Source organism: Balaenoptera acutorostrata, chromosome 3 (assembly GCF_949987535.1).
Source record: "Balaenoptera acutorostrata chromosome 3, mBalAcu1.1, whole genome shotgun sequence".
In the NCBI taxonomy this organism is placed as follows: Eukaryota; Metazoa; Chordata; class Mammalia; order Artiodactyla; family Balaenopteridae; genus Balaenoptera; species Balaenoptera acutorostrata.
In genome coordinates, this window is record NC_080066.1 from 139,949,947 (window position 1) to 139,970,790 (window position 20,844).

At 34.2% G+C, this 20,844-nt stretch overlaps 1 protein-coding gene across 2 annotated transcripts in view; it reads left to right on the forward strand.

Annotated features, from left to right (window-relative positions):
* The window catches only part of PPM1A (protein phosphatase, Mg2+/Mn2+ dependent 1A), a 46,928-nt gene that overhangs the window by 15,146 nt on the left and 10,938 nt on the right, over window positions 1–20,844 (forward strand). For both annotated transcript variants that reach the window (XM_057543015.1, XM_057543014.1), the window contains exons 2-3: window positions 14,912–15,765; window positions 18,148–18,265. In XM_057543015.1, the coding sequence (XP_057398998.1) occupies window positions 14,932–15,765; window positions 18,148–18,265 (952 nt within the window). In that variant the 5' untranslated portion in view covers window positions 14,912–14,931. The remainder of the gene's footprint in view (window positions 1–14,911; window positions 15,766–18,147; window positions 18,266–20,844) is intronic.

A 20,844-nucleotide genomic window follows, 5' to 3' on the forward strand; every position in this document is an offset into this window, starting at 1 on the left:
TGTGTATGTTGTGTTATCTGTAGGCACTCTTTGAAATAGATTGTTGATCTGAAGTTCAGTTCTAGGAAATTCCTTAGCCTTTATATCTTCGAATATTGCTTTTTTAGTAATCCTTCTTAATCTCTGTGTTTTGTTCTAGGCAGTTCCTAGGTACATTTTCCAATTTACTAATTCACTCTTTGACTTTGTTCAGCTACTTTATGTGGCCTCGGTTGCTTTTATTTCTCAGTGAATACTTTCTCATGTTCAGGTTCTCTCTCTCACTCACTCATTGCCACCTATTCTGGTTTGACTTCTGCTGTTATCCTTTTACCCCCTTCTTGTCTGTTGTTCTTTTTAGCTTTGGAAGGATCCTAAACATACACATTTTAAGTTATTTTCTGATTGCTACTTTTTCTTCTAGATGGAATTCCTACAATTTTTGATGTTTGTTGGCTGTCCATCTTAGTTTAGTTGTCCTGGTGTGTTTTGGAGTTTGGTTTCATATTAGATAGAATTTTTTTGTTTTCTTTCTTTTCCCCCTTCTTATCCAGTGTTTTTTTGCATGCACCTTTACCTTGGTTCTGGGGTGCCCAGTCTGAAACCATGTCTTATATTAGAGGCTTGGTTCCTCTGATTCTTGACAACATCAGGATCAGGCTTATCTCTCCAAGAAATACAGACTTAAAGAAGGTGTGTGCTTCTGTTGAAGGAGCACGTAATTTCATTTAAACTAAATTCCCTGGCAATGGCTAGTAAGTAGCTTTTCCCTCCCCTTTTACAAGCAAGAGAGCCCCTCCACCACAGGCATTCGTTTCAGTGAGGCTGGTTTCTATCCCAGCCTTGCATGGGGGCATTTTTAGTTCTGTTACTATCCCTACAGGATGTGGACTTCTGTGCATCTCTGTTACTTGAGCCCGGGAGAGTTACAGTTTCAGTTTCACCAAGTGCTTTGTATTTCAGGAGTTTATCTTTAGCAGGTGGCTTGGTCTTCTTAATTTTCTGTTTTATAGTAATGTATTTTAAAAATACATTTGGAACAGAGGAACACTTCAAAGTGTGAATATACAAAACCATTTTAATGGAAGTCATCATTTAAAATTAATGTATTATATATCATACATAGCCTTCAGAAAGGTACCAGTTTGCTCTCCTACGTACGAGAAGTATATTTTTTTACTCCTTTGCCAATAGTGGGCGTTATAAATTTTTGATCTTTGATAAAGTAATGTGTGAAAAATAAGTTTATTTTTAATGGCTAGTGAGATTCGTCATTGCTCCATACATTTATTGACCACTTGCATTCTTCTATGAATTTCATTGTCTGTTCGTGTTCTTTGTCCGTTTCTTCTCCTTTAAAGTGTTCATTTTGTTGTCTTATAAGACTTTTGTTATTTTGGGAATATTAACTTTATCATATATATTTGCCTTTCAGGCTTATGAGCTTTGTTTTATAGTGCAGAAGTTTTATTTCTCTGGAGTTACTTTTTATTCCTTTGGAGTCAGTCAGTCTTTTCCTTTTTGCCATTGTGTCATACTTAGAAAGTACTTTCCTACCATAAGATTATAGAAATATTTGCCTAGATGTACTTGTATGATTTTATTCTTAGTATTTCAAACTTAAATCTTTAATCACCTGGTGTTTTTTTAAGATCCCAGATAGGGATTCAGCTTTCCTCCATGGGAGGGCAGGAGTGGAATAGGCCAGCCGTTCTAACACCAATTATTGAATTTTTGTTCCTGCAGCTCTCTTTCTGGAGTCTTGGTTCTATTCCACTGATCAGTTTATCCTGCAGTAGTATTTCTTCTTAAATACCATAATTTTTTTTTTAAACATCTTTATTGAAGTATAATTGCTTCACAATGGTGTGTTAGTTTCTGCTTTGTAACAAAGTGAATCAGCTACACATATACACACGTTCCTATATCTCCTCCCTCCTGCATCGCCCTCCCTCCCACCCTCCCCATCCCACCCCGCCAGGCGGTCACAAAGCACCAAGCTGATCTCCCTGTGCTATGCGGCTGCTTCCCACTAGCTAGCTATTTTACATTTGGTAGTGAAATACCATAATTTGAAATTGTTTTAATATTAGGTGTGGCAAATTCTCATGTTTTTTAGAATGTTTTGGCTGTTCTCATACATTTAATCTTTCATATGAATTTTGGAATCATTTCATCAAGGTCTGGGAACAAAAAGACCCAGTTGTGATTATATTGAATTTATTATTAATAAAGGGATGAAAAATGTCTTTACAATATTGAATCTTCCTATCTCAGAAAAAAGAATGTCTTGTACTCTGAGGCTCTTAAAGGTGATGAATATTTCTTGTTAATTATTCAAATATACCTTTATTGACATTTTTATTTTCTAAATGATTATTATTGTTAATAGTTTTCTTATACGATTTTTTTTAGTCACATAACCTTCTTGAACTTTTTCTTCTAACAGTGTTTTGCATTTTTGAGTTTGCCATCGCATAGTCGTTATCTGCAAGTAATAATCCGATCTCATAATTTTATGCTTTTTTTTTTAATGTGACTGCATTGATCAGTATTTCTAGACATTGCTAAATAATAGAGAAACGAGCAGGTATCCTTGTTCTTGTTTCTTTCTTGGGAATTGTTCTAATCACTATGCTTCCTTTCTGGCTTGAAATATGTATTATCGTATCATAGTCTATGCAGAGACGATCATATGGTTTTTCTCCTTTTAACTTTTAAAGAGGTGACTTATATTAATGGGTTGCCGAATGTATTTAAATTCCTAAAATGAACCCTACTTGGTAACTTGTAAGTGACTAGTGTTACTTGTCTTTATTCCGTAATATATGGTTATATTTTACTTGGGGTTTTTTGCATCTGTATTAATGAATGTGTTTGGACTATAGTTTTATTTTTTTAGTGCTATCTTTGTCAAATTTTACGTCAGGATTGTGTATGTTTATAAAAAGTGGTAAGTTTTTTTCTCTGTTCTTTAGGTAGTTTAAGTAATTTGGGAGTTACATGTTCTTTTAAGGCTTAAAACATCTTGGTTGTGAAATTGTCTTGCCTGATGCACTTTTATTTTTAATAACTTTATTTTGAAAACAATTCAGACTTAACAGAAAATATAAAAAAAAAGAATACAGTGAACTTCCATATTTACCAAATGACCAATTGTTAACATTTTGCCACATTTTTTTTATAAACTCTTTTTTCCCTCTATGTGCACACATGCATATTCTCTTTGCTCACACAAATACATATAAGCCAGCGCACAATCACACATTCCACTTGGTTGTCATATTTTTTTGGTCTTTAACCTCAAATTGTTCTTCAACCTTTTTGCTTTTTGTTTCTCGTGAGCCCTGGAGCTTTTTCTAAAGATAGTTCTTTGATAACTTTCTCATTTTGTTCCAGAGTTACTGGTCTTTATTCCATCACTCCTTGGCCCCCCAAAAGAAAATTGGTGATTTGTTTTCCTAGAGTATTGTCAATTTCCTTCATATTTTCATATTTACTGACAAAGAATTATACAGTGTGTTTTATAAAAAACAAAACAAAAAAACACCTACCTGTGAGGTGAGTTTAGCCTGTTTGGTTTCTAAGTTTGAATTGTAGTTTTTCTCAATTAGGCTAACTAGTGGTTTACCTATTTTAATCATTTTTCTCTCATGTAATTATCATATTTATCTTAATTTTTCATAACATATTCCTTCAGCTTTCCTTAGGTTTTGTGTGTATGTGTGTGGTTGTTGTTTTTACTTCTTGAATTGAATATTTAGTATACTGGCCTTCACTTTTTTACTAAGAAAGTATGAGTTTCCATGAATAAGATTTGGTTACATCTCATAGAATTTGATATGAGATTTTTCTTATTATTATCATTTCTAAATATTTTGTAACTGTAAAAATATACAAACTCAATGCAAAGTTGATTAGAAGCATGCCTTTTAAAGCAATTTCCAGATGTTCGAAGTTTTCTTCTTTATTGTTACCAGTATCTACTGTTTGTTGTATTAAAGTCAGATAATATGGTATCATTTGTTTCCTTTCTTTTTCTTTCCTTTATTTGGTCCCCACGGTGAGGTGGGTGGGAGTGCATTAGGAAAAGCTATAAAACTTTTGTTTTTCAATATACAATCCAATAAATGTTTGAGCTTTAATTAGTGTTTTTAAGTGTGTTTGAACACAATACATAGTTTTGATTTCAGCATATAGTGTTTTTGATAGGTTTGCTATGAATTATCTGGCATAAAAATATTTAGCACATAAAATTTGTAAGTTAAATTATAATTTTAGACAACACCCTCATGCCCATCCTCGTTATTGCTTTACTCCTTATGCTTGCCTTTGTCTGATATTAAAATTGCAACCCTTGGTTTCTTTTTGGTTATATTTGCTTAGTATATTTTGCCCACCCCAAAGCCCTGTATACTAGGACAACTCCATTATTGAGTTTCTTGTTTTGATTAATCTCTTGATAGCATTAATCTGTCTTTAAACAGATTTTTCAGAAATGGTACATGTATGATATACTTCTTTAGTGCTGGCATATTTGATAATATCTTTCTATTATCTTCATAATAAATGCCAACTTTGCTGGGTCTAGATTTCTTGGAATATACCCCTTTACCCTCAACATTTGTAGGTATTAGTTCATTATTGCCTGTCATCTGGCATTGCAAAGCAGTTTGAGGCCAGCCTGGTTTGTTTTTGTTTTTATTTTTTGGCACGTTTTATTTGTCTAAATTCTCATATTTTTTTTTTCTTTTTCATTTTTTTAAATATTTTAATTTTATTGGAGTATAGTTGATTTATAATGTTGTGTTAGTTTCAGGTGTACAGCAGAGTGATTCAGTTATACATACACATATAGTCATCCTTTTTTAGATTCTTTTCTCATATAGGTTATCACAGAATATTGAGTAGAGTTCCCTATGCTACACAGTAGGTCCTTGTTGGTTATCTATATTTAGTAGTGTGTGTGTGTTCATCCCAAGCTTTCAATTTATCCCTCCCCTAAATTCTTATATTCTTGAAATTCATTATCTTCACCAAATTATGCTGTGGTATTTGTCAGTTTCTACTAAAATTATCTAGTACTTGATGAATGCCTTGAATCATCAAGTTCAAATTTTCTCTCAGTTTAGGATTAATTTCTTCTTTCTTTGAGGTTTAATTTCTCTTCCATTATTTGATTTTCATTTTACAGTGTACTAATAAACTGTTGAATCTACAGTGTGTGTGTCTTTAATCTACTCACTTTTACCTCTTTATTCTTACTATCTGCATACTGGATGATTTTTCTTATTTTGGATTTTACTTCTTGTAAATTGTTTTCTATAAGTTCTTTACTTCTCATTATTGCTTTTCATGTTATTGAAAATAATACAATAATGTTTTATCTCTTAAATTTCATTCCTTAGCTCTGTTAATACTTTTTATATTCTAGTTTCTGATTTTTCATGCACACTTATTCTTTTACAGTTCTGGAGGTCACAAGTCCAAAATCAGTTTCATTGAGCCTGCAGGAATGTGCTCAATCTGGAGGCTTTAGGGGGAAAATGCATTCCCTTCCTTTTCCAGCTTCTGGTGGCTGTCAGCATTCTTTGGATTGTAGCCACATCACTGTAATCTTCAAGGCCAGCATCTTCAGATCTCTTTCTGCTCTGTCTTCACATCACCTTCTCTTCTGTGTGTGTCATATTTTCTTCTGCCTCTATAATGGCACTTGTGATTGCATTTAGAGACCCCAGTATAACCCCAGATATTCTCCACCAACCCCCCCAATCAGAAGTTTCTTAAGTTAATCACATCTACACAGACTTTTTTCCAAATGAGGTAACGTTTATGTGATTAAGACCTGATGTCTTTGGGAGCCATTATTCAGTCTACTACAGGTATTGATTGCTACTTTGGGATGAGGTGGCCACATTAGTGAAAGATCAGATTAGAGTAAATCCTCATGGATTGTATGCTGTTAAAATCACAGGTATTGTCCTCTTTACCAAATGATGCAAACTCAGATGCCGTGGTGGAAAAGTGGATGAAATGGTCCAGATATGGTCAGTAAGGAGTAGTGGGGACTCTGGAGAATGCATGTTGCTTGGGGAGAGGAACTAACAATATATGTGAAGGTCAAATTCAGGCTACCAATTTGTAGTCTTAGTTGGTAGCTGCTTTTTTCTTTTTTTCTTCTTTAAAAGTTGACTTTTCTGTAGTAAAATAATCTTATTTATCTCATAAATCTTCATCTTGGTATTGAGAATAAGTTTTTAAATGGGAATTCATTAGCATGATTTTAGACTAAAGTATTAATTTACTAATGTCATTTATGTAGGTATTCCTAAAACTTTAATCTTCTCACTTAATTTCTTATACATTTCTCAGAACAATTACCTTGTTAATTAATCAAGGTTGATTATTTATCAGTAAGGAAAGTTAGATATTAAGCTAAAGGACTTGTCCAAAGTCACATATTGGATAGATCTGTAACTTTTAAGTTTAGTCTTATGAAAGATTTTTTTGTTTGTTTTTTGATTTATATGTGCTTTGCTGTTGATGTGAGAATAATTCTAAAGACATGAGAGTGTCTCCCTAGTGTTAAATTGGATAATTGGGCCACTTCCCAAGTTCTTTTACTTTATATATTGGGATTTTGTTTTTCTAGATCAGTATTTTTAAGAAGGTTCTTTTTCTGTAATGTTATTAAAAAGTTAAACTAATGACAAGTCTTAGAGATGAACTTAATAGTTTTAAAACATAATAGATGTTTGCTTGTTTGAAATTTTCTCTTGAATTTTCCATAAAGTATGAGTATATGCTTTGAGTCCTTATATATCTTTTTTTTTTTTTTGAGTCCTTATATATCTTAAAATGTCTTTCCCCCTATACATATCAATAATAGTTTGGATGATTATGTAATTAACCTTAACTCTTAGAACTCTGTTTATTCTCTACTTTAGGATTCAGTTTTATAGTTGGCAATGGCTGATACTAATTTGATACTCTTTCCTTTGAAGATTACCCAAGATTTTCCTAGAAGCTTATGTTAGTTTTTTTTTTTCTTTTCTTTGAATTTCTTCAGTTGTGGGTAAATAGGGGTGGGTTTTTAGCAATTAATCCTCCTAGATATTCAGCGAGCTTTGTAAGTTTGAAGACATCTACTGAGGGAAAAATTTATTTCTTTGATTATAGCTTCTTTGTTTTCTCCATCAGAAAGTCTTATTTTTTTATGTTTATATTTATTCCCTGGGTGTACTCATTCTGTTACCAAATTTTTATTATTTGCATCTGCTTTTTCTTTTGAGCTAATTCATTCAGCAAGTGTTTATTGAAGGTCTACTGTGCTAGGGGAATCCAGAGTATTCAAAGGAGGCTCTCCTGAAGACCTGATACTTGAGTTAATAATCTGAAGAATGAGTATGAATTGGCTAGAGTAAGAGAGGAAGTAATAGCTTTTTATAGAGGAAGTGGCATTTGTTTATGTTATTTGGAGGAAGGGGACATGATAAGTACTAGGTACTGTAAGAAAGCCCTTACGGTTGGAGTAGAGAATGTTATTGGGGTGGCGCATTATGAAGTAAGGTAAGTCTGGAGAAGGTTGATGGGCGCCTGACTACTCAGGGCTTTCATGTGAGCCATATTAAGCAGTTCATTATCCCCCCAAAGAGAGGAAAGCCATTGAATGACTTTTAGTATAGAAGTGATACAGTGAAATTTGTATTATGTTATCTTTTTCCTTCCAGTTTTATTGAGATATAATTGACATACAGCACTGTGTAAGTTTAAGGTATACAGCATAGTGATTTGACCTACATACATCATGAAATGATTACCACAGTAAATTTAGTTGAACATCCGTCATCTCATGTAGGTACAAAAAAAAAAGAGAACAAATATTTTTTTCTTGTGGTGAGAACTCTTAGGATTTACTATCTTAAAAACATAAATATAACATACAGCAGTGTTAATTATATTAGTCACATTGTGCCTTACATCCCTAGTACTTATTTATCTTGTAACTGTTAAGGTTGTACCATTTAACTACCTTCATCCATTTAATTCCCTTTCCCACCACCCCTGGTAACCACAAATCTGATCTCTTTTTCTATGAGTTTGTTTTTTGTTCTTTGGGTTTTTTGTTTTGTTTGAAGTATAATTGATCTACAACACTATGTTAGTTGCTGGTGCACAACTTAGTGACTTGATATTTCTGTAGATTACAAAATGATCACTGAAATCTGTATTTTGAAAAGCTTACTAAAGTTGCAGTTTGTAGAATGAATTGGAGGGAGGCCAGCATGCATGTGAAGAGACAAAATAGGGGGCTGGTATAGAATAATGCATTGAAAGATGATGGTAGCTTGAAGACTATGGTGTTAGAGAAAAAACTGGGCAGATTTGAGAATACTTAAGAAGTAGAATCCATGGAATTTGATGTTGGACTGATGGGAGATAAAGTAGAAAGAGGTATCAAATGATACCTCTGAATGATGAATGATAGTGCCATTCACTGGCAAAAGCCATGAAAGAAAAAAAAAAGAAGAAAAAAAGATATGAAAAAGTACCTTGGGAGCTAGCATAGAGTGAGAAGAGGGCCTAGGTCTAAGCCTTGAATGCTAATGTTTAATGGCTTGAGAGATGAGGATGGGCCTGCAAATAAGACAAGGATGGAAAAGCTAGGGTAAGAGGAAAGCTAGGAGTGTGTAGCATCTTGAAAGGCCAATGGGAAGAGTGTTTCAAAGAGTATTGTGTTGAATGCTGCTGTGAGCAGTCAGACAAGGGCTAAAATGTCCATTGGATTAAGCTTGGAGGAGCTTGTTTTGATGGAATGGCCAGACAACAGTTTGGAGCATCAACACTTTTTTAAAAAGACTTTGAACTGTAGAGGAAAGAAAGAGGCAGGAGGTAGCTAGAGGGGAATGAGTCACCTAAAGACTTATTTTTTTTTAAAATAATTAATTAATTAATTAATTTTGGCTGTGTTGGGTCTCTGCTGCTGTGCGCCGGCTTTCTCCAGTTGTGGCAAGCAGGGGCTACTCTTCCTTGCGGTGCGTGGGCCTCCCACTGCAGTGGCCTCCCCTGCTGCAGAACACAGGCTCTAGGTGCGCGGGCTTCAGCAGTTGTGGCTCGCGGGCTCTAGAGCACAGGCTCAGCAGTTGTGGCGCACGGGCCCAGTTGCTCCGCGGCATGTGGGATCCTCCCAGACCAGGGCCTGAACCCGTGTCCCCTGCATTGGCAGGCGGATTCCCAACCACTGCGCCACCAGGGAAGCCCAAGACTTATTTTTAATGGATGACTTTTGAGTGTCTTTAAAAGTTGTACTCCAATAGAAAGGGGGAGGTTGAATATAAAGGAGTGAAAGAGGATAATAATGTTATTATTCCTGGGAAGACATATAAGTCGTGTAAGATTCCTTTGAAGCATGGGCTCCAAAGCTCTAACAGAGGGATTTAATTTAAGTGAGAGGACATAGAGTACTCTGTTATAACAGAAAGGTATGAGGATAGGATGGTACCAACATAGGTGGGTTTGTATGTTTGGAATCAAGATGAGGAAAGACCTGAGTTCTAAAAGAATTCCTCAAAGTGATCTCATTTATTGTTTGTTTTGTTTATTGTTTTAACTGTGGTATCTATTTAGCTATTCATTGTCTCTTTTGAAAATTTTAGTTCAGTAATTGTTTTTCCGTTTCCATGAACCTACTTTCAGAGTGGTTTGTTTGCTTTTTTTGTTTTTGCTTTGGCTGGACAGCTTGCAGTTGTTTCATTCATTCAATGTCATCTCATAAATTGATGGGTGTTTTCTAGTTTGGAGCTAATGAATACTGAGCTCACCCACCCACCGCCCAATCCCCACCTTTAATTTCTGAATCTTTGAAAATACATCCTCTTAGTTTTCTTTGCTCATTATTATATTTTATTTAGCTCGTGTATTTGAAATTGGCATTGCCAGAAATTGCAGTTAGTTCACTGTTGTTTTCTCTTAGTCTCGGACAAAAAATAAAAGTTGGATTTCTTGCTTTTCTTCCTTTCTTTTCTCTTCTTCTTTACCTTCCCTTCCCTCCTCTTTTTTTGGTCATTTACCTTTGGTAGTTTAGAACACAAATTATGTAGAGTAGGCAGAGGAAGAAATGACACTAAAAGAAGTTTCTGCTTTCTTCGGTGACCATCTTCCATGTCTGTCTGCCTTGTGTGTTGTCTTTTTAAAAGCCTACATTTTTAGATTTCCATTACTTCATTTGCAGATATACAGGATGGCTTGTGCAGGAGAATTAGAGTGTTAGTCCAGAAACGTAGGTCCTTTTCTCAGGCTTAGTGCTGAACTAGCTTTTTGACCTTGGGCAAGTCATTCTGTTTCTCTGTACCTTCTCATTTGTAAAATAGGTTTAGACAGATCATTTCTACATTTTGGCTCTGATTATTTATACGTTACCAAAATCAAATTTGTAAATATAAATGTGATTATTTTTGTAATGATTAGAAATTTCAGACTCCAAATGGGAGAAAAATTACCCAAGATTGATCTTTTTTTTCTCCTCAAATTGTGTAAAATTTTGTTCATGTGCTTATGTATCATTACCATAGATAACTTTGAGATGGTTGCCTTGGATTACAAAATATAATTTATGAATTACCATGTTTCATAGCTTGGGAAGTTAAAAGTAGTTTATGTAGCCTAGATTATCCTTTGCAGAGACATGTGGCTACAAGGACTTTGTGCTTCTTCTCTGAACCCCATCTATGCAATAAATTGCTTAGTATTCTATTGTTCAGTAAGTGTGCATTTCAGAGGTCAGCTGACCATTTGTCTTCATCTTTGACAGTCTATTCATACATAAGCATTAGTGGGCAATGTAGGGTATACCAAAGGTTTGGTAGTAGTAGAGAGTTCACTCCTCACTGCAAATGACTTCAGTGTTGCCATGTTATACACTGCAACCAGTGCTGCTAACTGGTATTCCATTTTTTCCCTTTTCCCCCAAGAAGCTTCAAGTCTCCCTTGCTATATAGTTTTTTTGCCTCTGGATTTCCCCCCACCTTTACATTTCTTATTTCTTTTGGAGGTCTAGTCCAGATTTTCCTCCCCAGTTTTTATAATCAAACCTATCTCAGTGCTCATCAAGCAGAGGTCCTTCAGTTAGCAGCATCTACCCTCCTTCAAATGCTTGTTTAGCAGTGATCTTTTGTTATGTGAGTATATCTTTTGATCCTTAACCCCTTACTTACATATCTGATCAAAGTAGTGTTTCTCAGAAAAAGTAGGGCTTGCTGTAAGAAGAATTCTGATATCAATTACTAAGAGAATATAATTTTCTCAACATTGTTTACATAGTCTATTTTGTCCTCTGTTAATGGAGCACCGGGGCGTTCTGTATTATACTATGTGTCCATAGGTAAACAGAAAAGAACCCTGTAGTGTTTTAGTCTTCAATTTTTTACTAAAGGACTCTGCCAGAATTGTCAGTTTAATAACTCTTGTTTCATGGCTAATATGGTGCTTAGGGATCTTAACAGTGGAATGAATATATAGAGCTTTTTTTTAACTTGGGATAATTCTGAGTGGATTAAACCAAATGACCAGGTTCAAGACTCTTCGTTATGATTGTGAGATCGGTTTTACTTAATAAAAGGCAGTGGCTGAACTTTAATGAATACTTCCTGACTCAGCCTTAGGATTTTTCAATTTGGAAGTTTGTTTGGTTTTAAAAGACAAAAATGGTCACCAAATTTTCTGATTATATCAAAGATGAATTCAGTCTTGTGATTGTCATAGTACTTTGTATTGAAATGTTCGGATCATCTGATAATGCTAGTGTTGTGATCAGACCCAGCATGTGCTCAGAGTAGATTTAACACTAGGTGAGAACTAGAATTTCCCTCAGAAACTAACTTAAACTTTCATGGGCAGACTGAATCGCCTTGGGATTTACTGTTTGTAGATACATGCCAATTTAATAACTTGACTAAATAAAATACTCTTTAGTAGTCCACTTATGGAAAATGACTATGTATTTTTTAAAAGTAAAAATTATTTACTTATAGATACTTATAGTATGTCATAGTATTTATAAGTAAATAATTTCTGATAACTATTATTTTTATATAACTGCTGTATTTTGTAGCTATAGTTGGCTGCTTCACCAGGCTTCTACAAATTATTCAGAATCCCAGGAGGTAAGATTTCTGAATCACCTATTTTCAGTATGTAAAAGTCCAGACACAAAATTATTTGCCCTTGACTATATTTTTGCATTTGCAGTAGGGCTGGACCTAAAATTTTATCAGATGATTGACTTGGTTTGTTACATTTTTATATTTCTAATATATATTTTTCAAAAGTTGGGGTTTTTATTTTTTTAGAAAGCATACCCTGTTTATCTTCAAAGAATTATTTGTTTGGTAGTTTCATATATATATATATATATATATATATATATATATATATATATATATATATATATCTGGAAAATAACTACTGGACTTTTCTATAAAAGGGAGAGTAAGATCCCTGTTAGGTAATATCAGAATCTAGATGTGTTGTGTATGTGGGAATGTAGTCATAATTAAATAGTTTCCATTGGCTGAGTTCCTCATTTTTGCTCTACTCTATGTGGCTACTTTGTAGCCATTACCTCATTTAAACTTTGCAGCAACATTCAGAGGTAAGTATTAATATATGCCCATTATACAGATGACGAATGCTAGATTAGTGGTATCAAGTGTCTTAAGTATACAGTTGTCCCGCAGTATTTGCAGGGATTGGTTCCAGGAGCCCCCATGGATACCAGAATGTGTGGATGCTCAAGTCCCTTCTATAAAATAGCATAGTACAGTGAATACGGTGGGCCCTCCATATCCATGGATGTGAAACCAGAAGATATGGAGGGCTGACTGTAACACCTCCCACCTCTCCTTTAGCCCAGCTAAAGGAATTGAGGTACAGAGATGAGGCAACTTGCTGTTGACCTTCAGCAGATGACTTAACCTCACCATGGCTTAATCATCTTCTATCTACCTATCTATCTAGGCTTTCCATCTAATCTTTACAACAGATACACAGATGCCTAGGTTCCAACCCTACTGTGGAAATTCTGGGTTTTTTAATCTTAACTTTTCAAAAGGTCCACAGATAATTCTTTTGTACAGCCATGACTGAGACCATTGCCGTAGTAGTAAATGGTGCTTTAGAGCCAGGCAGGCTTGAATTAGAGGCCTGACTCCCCTCAACTTGTCTGATGAGTGACATTGGCCAGGTTCTTTAGTCACACTAAAGTTCATCTATAAATTGAAGATAATATTATTACCTACTGTAGAGTGTTGTTGAGAATGACTTCAGGTAACAGTTGTAAAACACTTATCAGAGTGATTTAGAATTCATCTTAAACATTGTCTGCTATTAAGGTATCATTACTATTGTATCTTTTGTCCAATCAAAACACTCACCCTTGCCATATTGTGTATCAACTTGGTGTCAGAAAGGTAATTTGATGAATACCACCGTAAGGAATGAATAATGGCTAGTTTTCATTATTTAACCTCCATTAGTGGAATTGTACTAGGACACAGACAAGCAGGCAGGAGATAATTTTATCATACCAATCAGCCAGACTTCTCTGCTGTGTATTAGTTTGGCCCTCGTAGGATAGAGAAGGAGGGAGAGGTTGCCGGGAAACTGTTTCCTTTCTGAGTTGTTTTTCTTCTTCCTTTCTCTCTCCCAGCTTCTTCTCAGAGCTTAGCATCACTAGCATCATCAATCCCCTAATCTCCTAAGTGCATCCTGATTTACCTGGGTACTTTTCCCCACTCCTTCCCATCTCGCCTTCACCTCCATTAAATCTCATTGTATCCTTCTTTCAGATTGCATTAAATTGTGACTCATTTGATGACTTGGACCCCAAGTCTCTACATTCTAGGCCATTACTCAAGTAAAGGCCAGCTGTCTTCCTGCCTTGTGTAAGCTCATTCCAGACCAGGGGTTTTAGCTTTTGATTATTGGGAAAGAATTAGATAGCTAAGCTTTCAGGCTTGTCCACAGTGCTGTCCTAGACCTTTTGATCTCCTTTTCTGTTTATACCAAATGGTTATAGAGTACCATATGATGATACGTGTTATTACCACTAGATTAGGTTACAGTAGATGAATTTTGTTATATCTGCATATGACAGTCTTTGTTATATGTTTGTATAATTGCTTTGCAACTTGAAAATTGAGGCTGAACCACTTACAGTAATCTAATAATTTATTGGCTTATCAGAGACTGAAAAACCTATGGAAAAGGTAGAATTTGAGCTTGACGTTAAAGGATGGGTATACTTATTTCTATAAGTAAGGAGGAAGGGAATTGAGTCCTCCTTCTTAAGGGAAGGAGCATGCAAATTTGGATCATTGTGAGTAGATCTTTTTCTACTTTTTCAGAGAGTTGATGTAGTAGGAATAAAACTAGATATTTGGAATCAAACTTTGGAAAATCCTGAATGTTCAGCTAACATGTTTGAATTAGTAGGCTTTTGGTATGTCCTGTGAGTTCATTTATTTGTTCTTGATTAATATATACATACAACTTAGTTCTGAGATTCCCTAAGAGAGTCACATATTCAGTGCATCCTTAACCACTTGACATGGTTCATGTAAGCTGATGGCCACTGCCAAGTCTCTTTTCTATTTCAAGTACTTGTTCCTTGGGGAGAGTGTCAGATCAGCTACTTTTATCATGATGCTTTAGTTCTCTCTGCCTGTTGTACATTCTGAGCTGTGCCTGATCAGCCTTTCCCCCAATTCTTCCTTGTTAATCATCAGGTTCCAAGTCAGCAGTGAGTGCTTATCACAAGAGTTGTGAATTCTTATTTAAAGCTTTCTTTGTATTTCCTTCACTCTTAAAAAGGTTGTTGGATATGTAGTTTGTTTATAAGACAGTTATTAACTTTCCTGTTTCTCTTCCTTTGCAGACCTAGAGGATCAAGACATAATGGGAGCATTTTTAGACAAACCAAAGATGGAAAAACATAATGCCCAGGGGCAGGGTAATGGGTTGCGATATGGGCTAAGCAGCATGCAAGGCTGGCGAGTTGAAATGGAGGACGCACATACGGCTGTGATCGGTTTGCCAAGTGGACTTGAAACATGGTCATTCTTTGCTGTGTATGATGGGCATGCTGGTTCTCAGGTTGCCAAATACTGCTGTGAGCATTTGTTAGATCACATCACCAATAACCAGGATTTTAAAGGGTCTACAGGAGCACCTTCTGTGGAAAATGTAAAGAATGGAATCAGAACAGGTTTTCTGGAGATTGATGAACATATGAGAGTTATGTCAGAGAAGAAACATGGTGCTGATAGAAGTGGGTCAACAGCTGTGGGTGTCTTAATTTCTCCTCAACATACTTATTTCATTAACTGTGGAGACTCAAGAGGTTTACTTTGTAGGAACAGGAAAGTTTACTTCTTCACACAAGATCACAAACCAAGTAATCCGCTGGAAAAAGAACGAATTCAGAATGCAGGTGGTTCTGTAATGATTCAGCGTGTGAATGGCTCTCTGGCTGTGTCGAGGGCCCTTGGGGACTTCGATTACAAATGTGTCCATGGAAAAGGTCCTACAGAGCAGCTTGTGTCACCAGAGCCTGAAGTCCATGATATTGAAAGATCTGAAGAAGATGATCAGTTCATTATTCTTGCATGTGATGGTATTTGGGATGTCATGGGAAATGAAGAGCTCTGTGATTTTGTAAGATCCAGACTTGAAGTCACTGATGACCTTGAGAAAGTTTGCAATGAAGTAGTCGACACCTGTTTGTATAAGGTAGCTAGACTTTTTTTTTTTTTTTAGATGAAATGATTTTATGTCATCTTAATTACTACTCTAGTATATAATCATCTTAGAACCTATAGTACTCAGAAATAAGTTTTTGGTACAATTGCAGGATACTTTTCATCAATTATGAAAATAACATAGGAATACTTCTTAGAAATAAGTTACGCGGTTACCAAAAATGCAAGGGTTATAATCTGAATGTTTAGTCTTTTAGTAACCAAGACTACTTGAGCTTTTTAATATTGTGGAATTTTATCAAAGGTAAAAAGACTGTACCATGTTTTAAAAAAGGGAATGGGGAGGGTTAAGCCTCAGTGTCTATATATGAAAAGCATTTTAGAATTTTAATATTTTATTTTTACCATGTGATATCTCAGTACATTTATGGAAATACTTTGAGACTATGGTCTAATGAATCTGTAGCACCAACAGAGGATTTAGTGATCATTTGGTGTGATGTAATAGAAATAGCCTTGGACATGGAGTCAGAAGAACTTGGTATGAGACTGTGTATGACTTCAGGTAAGCTATTTAAATTGTCTGGAAAAATCAGTTCTTTAATTGTTTAAAAAAGAGAGAGAAAGAGAGATATTTTACCCTGTCTCATGGGGTTGTCAGGATGATCAAATGGGATCGTGTATATAGATGAGCAAGAGAAGGCTCTGCGGACTTAAGAGTCAGACCTGGAATCAAATTTTAACCTCTGTTACTTGTGTACTCTATAGTCTTGAACAAATTGTTCCACCTCTCTCAGCTATTGAATCGAGAAAATAGTATCTAACTCATAAGACTGTTGGGGAATTAAATTAATGAGCTAATGTATACATATGAAGTACCTAGTTTTAGCAAACAGTGTGTGCTTGATACATGCTCCTCCCTTTTCTAGAAAAGTTAAAAATGTTACACAATTTACTTCTTTAGTTGCAGCGCTAAGACTAGAATCCAAGTCCTTGACTTAGGTGCAGTGTTCTTTACACCACAGTTCTATTTTGTCAATAATGCTCATTAACTAATTTTTTGTGTTTGTTTGTTTGTTTAACAAATGGTGATTTTATAAAACTCTTCTGAGGCTGTATATTCGATGTCCTTTTAAAACTCAGAAATAGAAAGTCAACATAATATTCTTTGTGGTTTTATATGCACAACTGCCAGCTGTACTTAAAAATCTTAATTAAAAATCAGGTTTATGTAACATCCAACACAAATCAAGTTTATGTAACATCCAACACATATGTTAAAAAAATCAATAGAGCAACAACTTGATAGTACACACTATTGTTGTTAATTTCGGAATTTGGGGGGAACCAAACAAGGATGCTTATGTTCTTTATCCCTTTTAGTATAAAAAACGGACAAAGTAGCATTCATTTGTTAGGTTTATTCTGTAGCACTTGAGAGTTAAATACTTGTTAACTAAATTAAAGGCTGTTTTCTTGAGAGACTTGGTCGGATTCAGATATTAGTAAATTATGACTCAGATTCTACTTTATCTCTTCTGAATTATGCTCTATTTTAAAAATTGTTCAGTATCTTATTTGCCTCATTCTTATACAATATTCCCCAATATTTTAAATATTAAATTCTTTGTATTGTTTGCTTAAATTAATGGTATAACTTCAATTTTCGCATATAGGGGAATTAAATACTTAAAATTTTAGAACTCCAGTTGCTAATAGGAAGAGGAAGTCTGATTTTTGGGGAGGCCAAAATTGATTCAAGTATTTTAATTATAGCATTTTGAATATCTAGGTGCCTTTAAAAATGAATGTACTTCCTAAAAGTTAAACCTTTTTTTTTAATTATGAAAGTTAAAAGCTGGTTTATAAACTTTATATATGTAGTTTTACTTCTAATTCCATATTTCTACTTATTATGAAGCAAATTAATTAGCCCCATAATTTATTTTAAATGTAAATTTGTCAAAAAAAAGTAAATTTGTCAAGTATATGTGTAACTACAGATCAAATCATGTTGTAAAGAATATCACTAGAATTTTCTATCTTGTTAAATTGAATGAATGTATGTGTGTATGTGTATTTGTATTAGGTATCACGTCATGTTAAGTAGGCCACCAGTAAATGTTCAGAAATATTTGTTTTATAGAATTTTAAACTCTATTGCAACAATCATTTTTTTTAATCTGTAGTGTTTCTCTCCTGTCTTTTGGAGTATTGGTTATTCTGTATACCATATGTACAATATATGTATTGGGGGTGCCCCTCCACATGTGCATATATATTTTTCTCTCCTTAAAAACAATATATATATATTTTCACTAGAACAGGTGTAATTGGCATGACTGTAAAGGTTCTCAAAGCTTTGAAGAGCAAAAAGAAAACAAAATATTCTCTCAAACTTTTTTCTTCCCAGGGAAGTCGAGACAACATGAGTGTGATATTGATCTGTTTTCCAAATGCACCCAAAGTATCGCCAGAAGCAGTGAAGAAGGAGGCAGAGTTGGACAAGTACCTGGAAAGCAGAGTAGAAGGTGGATCATTTAACAAAAAATAAGTAGCTTTATTAAAGAAAAACCTCAACATAATCAAACTTTAACATTTTAGCTTTTAGACCTTTACATGCCTTTGACATTTAGTGTACAAAAGTGGGAAAGGGCATTTCTGTAGTAGCTGTTTAGATATTTGTTATTGTCCTACCACAGTTATATTAGAAATAGCAACTCGGATGGCCCAGTACATTCTGTTCAGGATACTTTTGTTTAAAAAGGCTAAAGTGTTGTGTGCTTTCAAATTCTTGATGAATTCATTGGCATGAATACTTTTATGCCAGGGAAGTCTAATTTGTGGTTTATTTAATTATAAACAGATTTTTTATGATGGTGATAATTTGAATACCATCTTTCTGTGTAAAGCTGTGCGTATGAATTTAAGATCTTTGGGACTTTTAAAAAAATAACTTGAAGATCATAGCCTGGTTATTAACAACTTCCATGTGCCACAGCTTTTAAAAATTTATTTTAAACTGTTCCAAAGCTCCTTGCCTAAGCCATAAACTGCCTCACCTAGACAATGTAAACCTGAATAGAAGACATACCTGGCATATATCTCTACCTGGCAGAAATATAAATGCTGAATAAAATCAAGAAATAAGTTGGGAATTACAGAAGTGTATTTGTCATAATTCTGCAAATTACTTTGAGACAATTAGAAAGGTATTTGTAACTCTCAAGTGTAATGCCTTTAAATATTTGAAAAACTTTTAAATGATCATTGATGCAGCTACTATTTGCCATAAATATTAAGTCTCCCCAGAGAATTCCAGTTTACTGCATATATGCAATAAGCATGTAGATTATGCAGTTTCTTTAAGCAGAAAAATTTGACATGCCAATAATAGTGTTAAAATGCATTTTTGGCTTCTAATGTCATTACTTTGCACGTTAAAGACCTTTAATAGCATGTAAACATTGATACACTATACACTATTATATCCTGTGCCTGCATTGTTAAAATTAATATGCACTTTAATTTTGTTTTCTCCCTTTTTACTGTTTGATACCAATTATAATTAGTCTGATACTAGAATCATGGTTGGTTTTGAGTTTTCAGTACTGTCTGGAGCTGCTATTTTGTTTTTATTTCTCTCCCCTACTTGATAGTGATATATCTAGTATATGTATATACTATTTAGTATTTCATTCACTGGACATACTATTCAATGAGTTTGTTTCCTCACTGTTTCCACGGGTCTTGGAAAATTTTTGTTTTAAGTGATTCATTTCAATATGTTATCAGTGAGATAAAATATTTAGAATGCTACCAAGTCATAGCACAATGGTTCAAACTGCTGGTTAGTGGAAAAATATGAAACCTGAAGAAGAATATGTATTGGGATATGTTGATATTTAATATATTGGCACTTTAACCTGAGTGTACATGTTTTCTTACCAATTTAAAGAAATAATTAGTTTTATTTACTATGAAATGGGGTCAAATTTTAGAAATGAATTGCTATTTTTTCTCTTTAGTGTGCACTCTTAAGTTTTTGGTGCAATTCTAAATAATTGCTTTAGATAAGTAATTTTATGTTACAATATTAAGTTTTATATTGCTTATTATCAAGCAAGAATTGCCACCTGAACAGACTTTACATTAATACTCAATATTTTTGGTATGTTGAAGTGTTGTTATACTTGTACTGTTCAACTGGAGATTATTATGTCATAAATTAAATACAGTATTATTTACTGAGGTAGATTTGATGAGACTGCATCTAGTTAAATATTACAGTAATTAAAACCACTACTATATTTAAAAACATAGAAAGAATGTAACTATTTGCATTGTAAAAGTTGTTATATGTCTTAAAAAGTGATAAATACTGCAATCAGCTTCCAAAACAGGCACTGAATACCTTTTTCTTTTTTTCTTTCTTTAAATACATGCCTTCACTAAATTGCTGTGACCTATTAAACCTCATTTTATTTGCTTTGAATACTTTTGGCTTCTCTGTCCACACCACAGAAAAGGACAAAGGCTTTTTAGCTCTTCTCCTATGATATTCTAAATACTTGACTCTCTAGGGTTGTGAAAAGATTCAGCTCATAATTTAAACCATACCACTTAAGGTCGTGGTCCTTCTAAGCCAATTTAAGAGGATACTTGTGTCATGTATGTATTTTTATTTGCTACTGACTGCCCAAGCTTTAAAGTTGCTAATTTGGAGAAAACTGATAGAATCCCTCAGACTTGGTGGAGGGGCGGGGGGCAGAATATGTTTATACATGAGTATGTGGAACATAGATATTCTATACATATATATTCCTTAATAAAAGCATTCAGTCTTTTTACAATTCTAATTAAAATGTATAGTCCAAGAGCAATTAAAGGAATATTTCTTAAAATTTCTTTTTCTTTATTTTTTAAAGCAGAAAGAAGCAAGGCTAGTGTAGTATTAATGGTCAGATAGTTTAAGTGTATTGTCCCATGTGGAATAGGAGATATAACTGTTTTTAAAGTCTTATATTATTTTTTTAAAGAATTTGTCTTCCTGTAATTTTCTTCACAATTAAAATATCCTAATTTTTATATTTTAACAAAGAAGATGTAT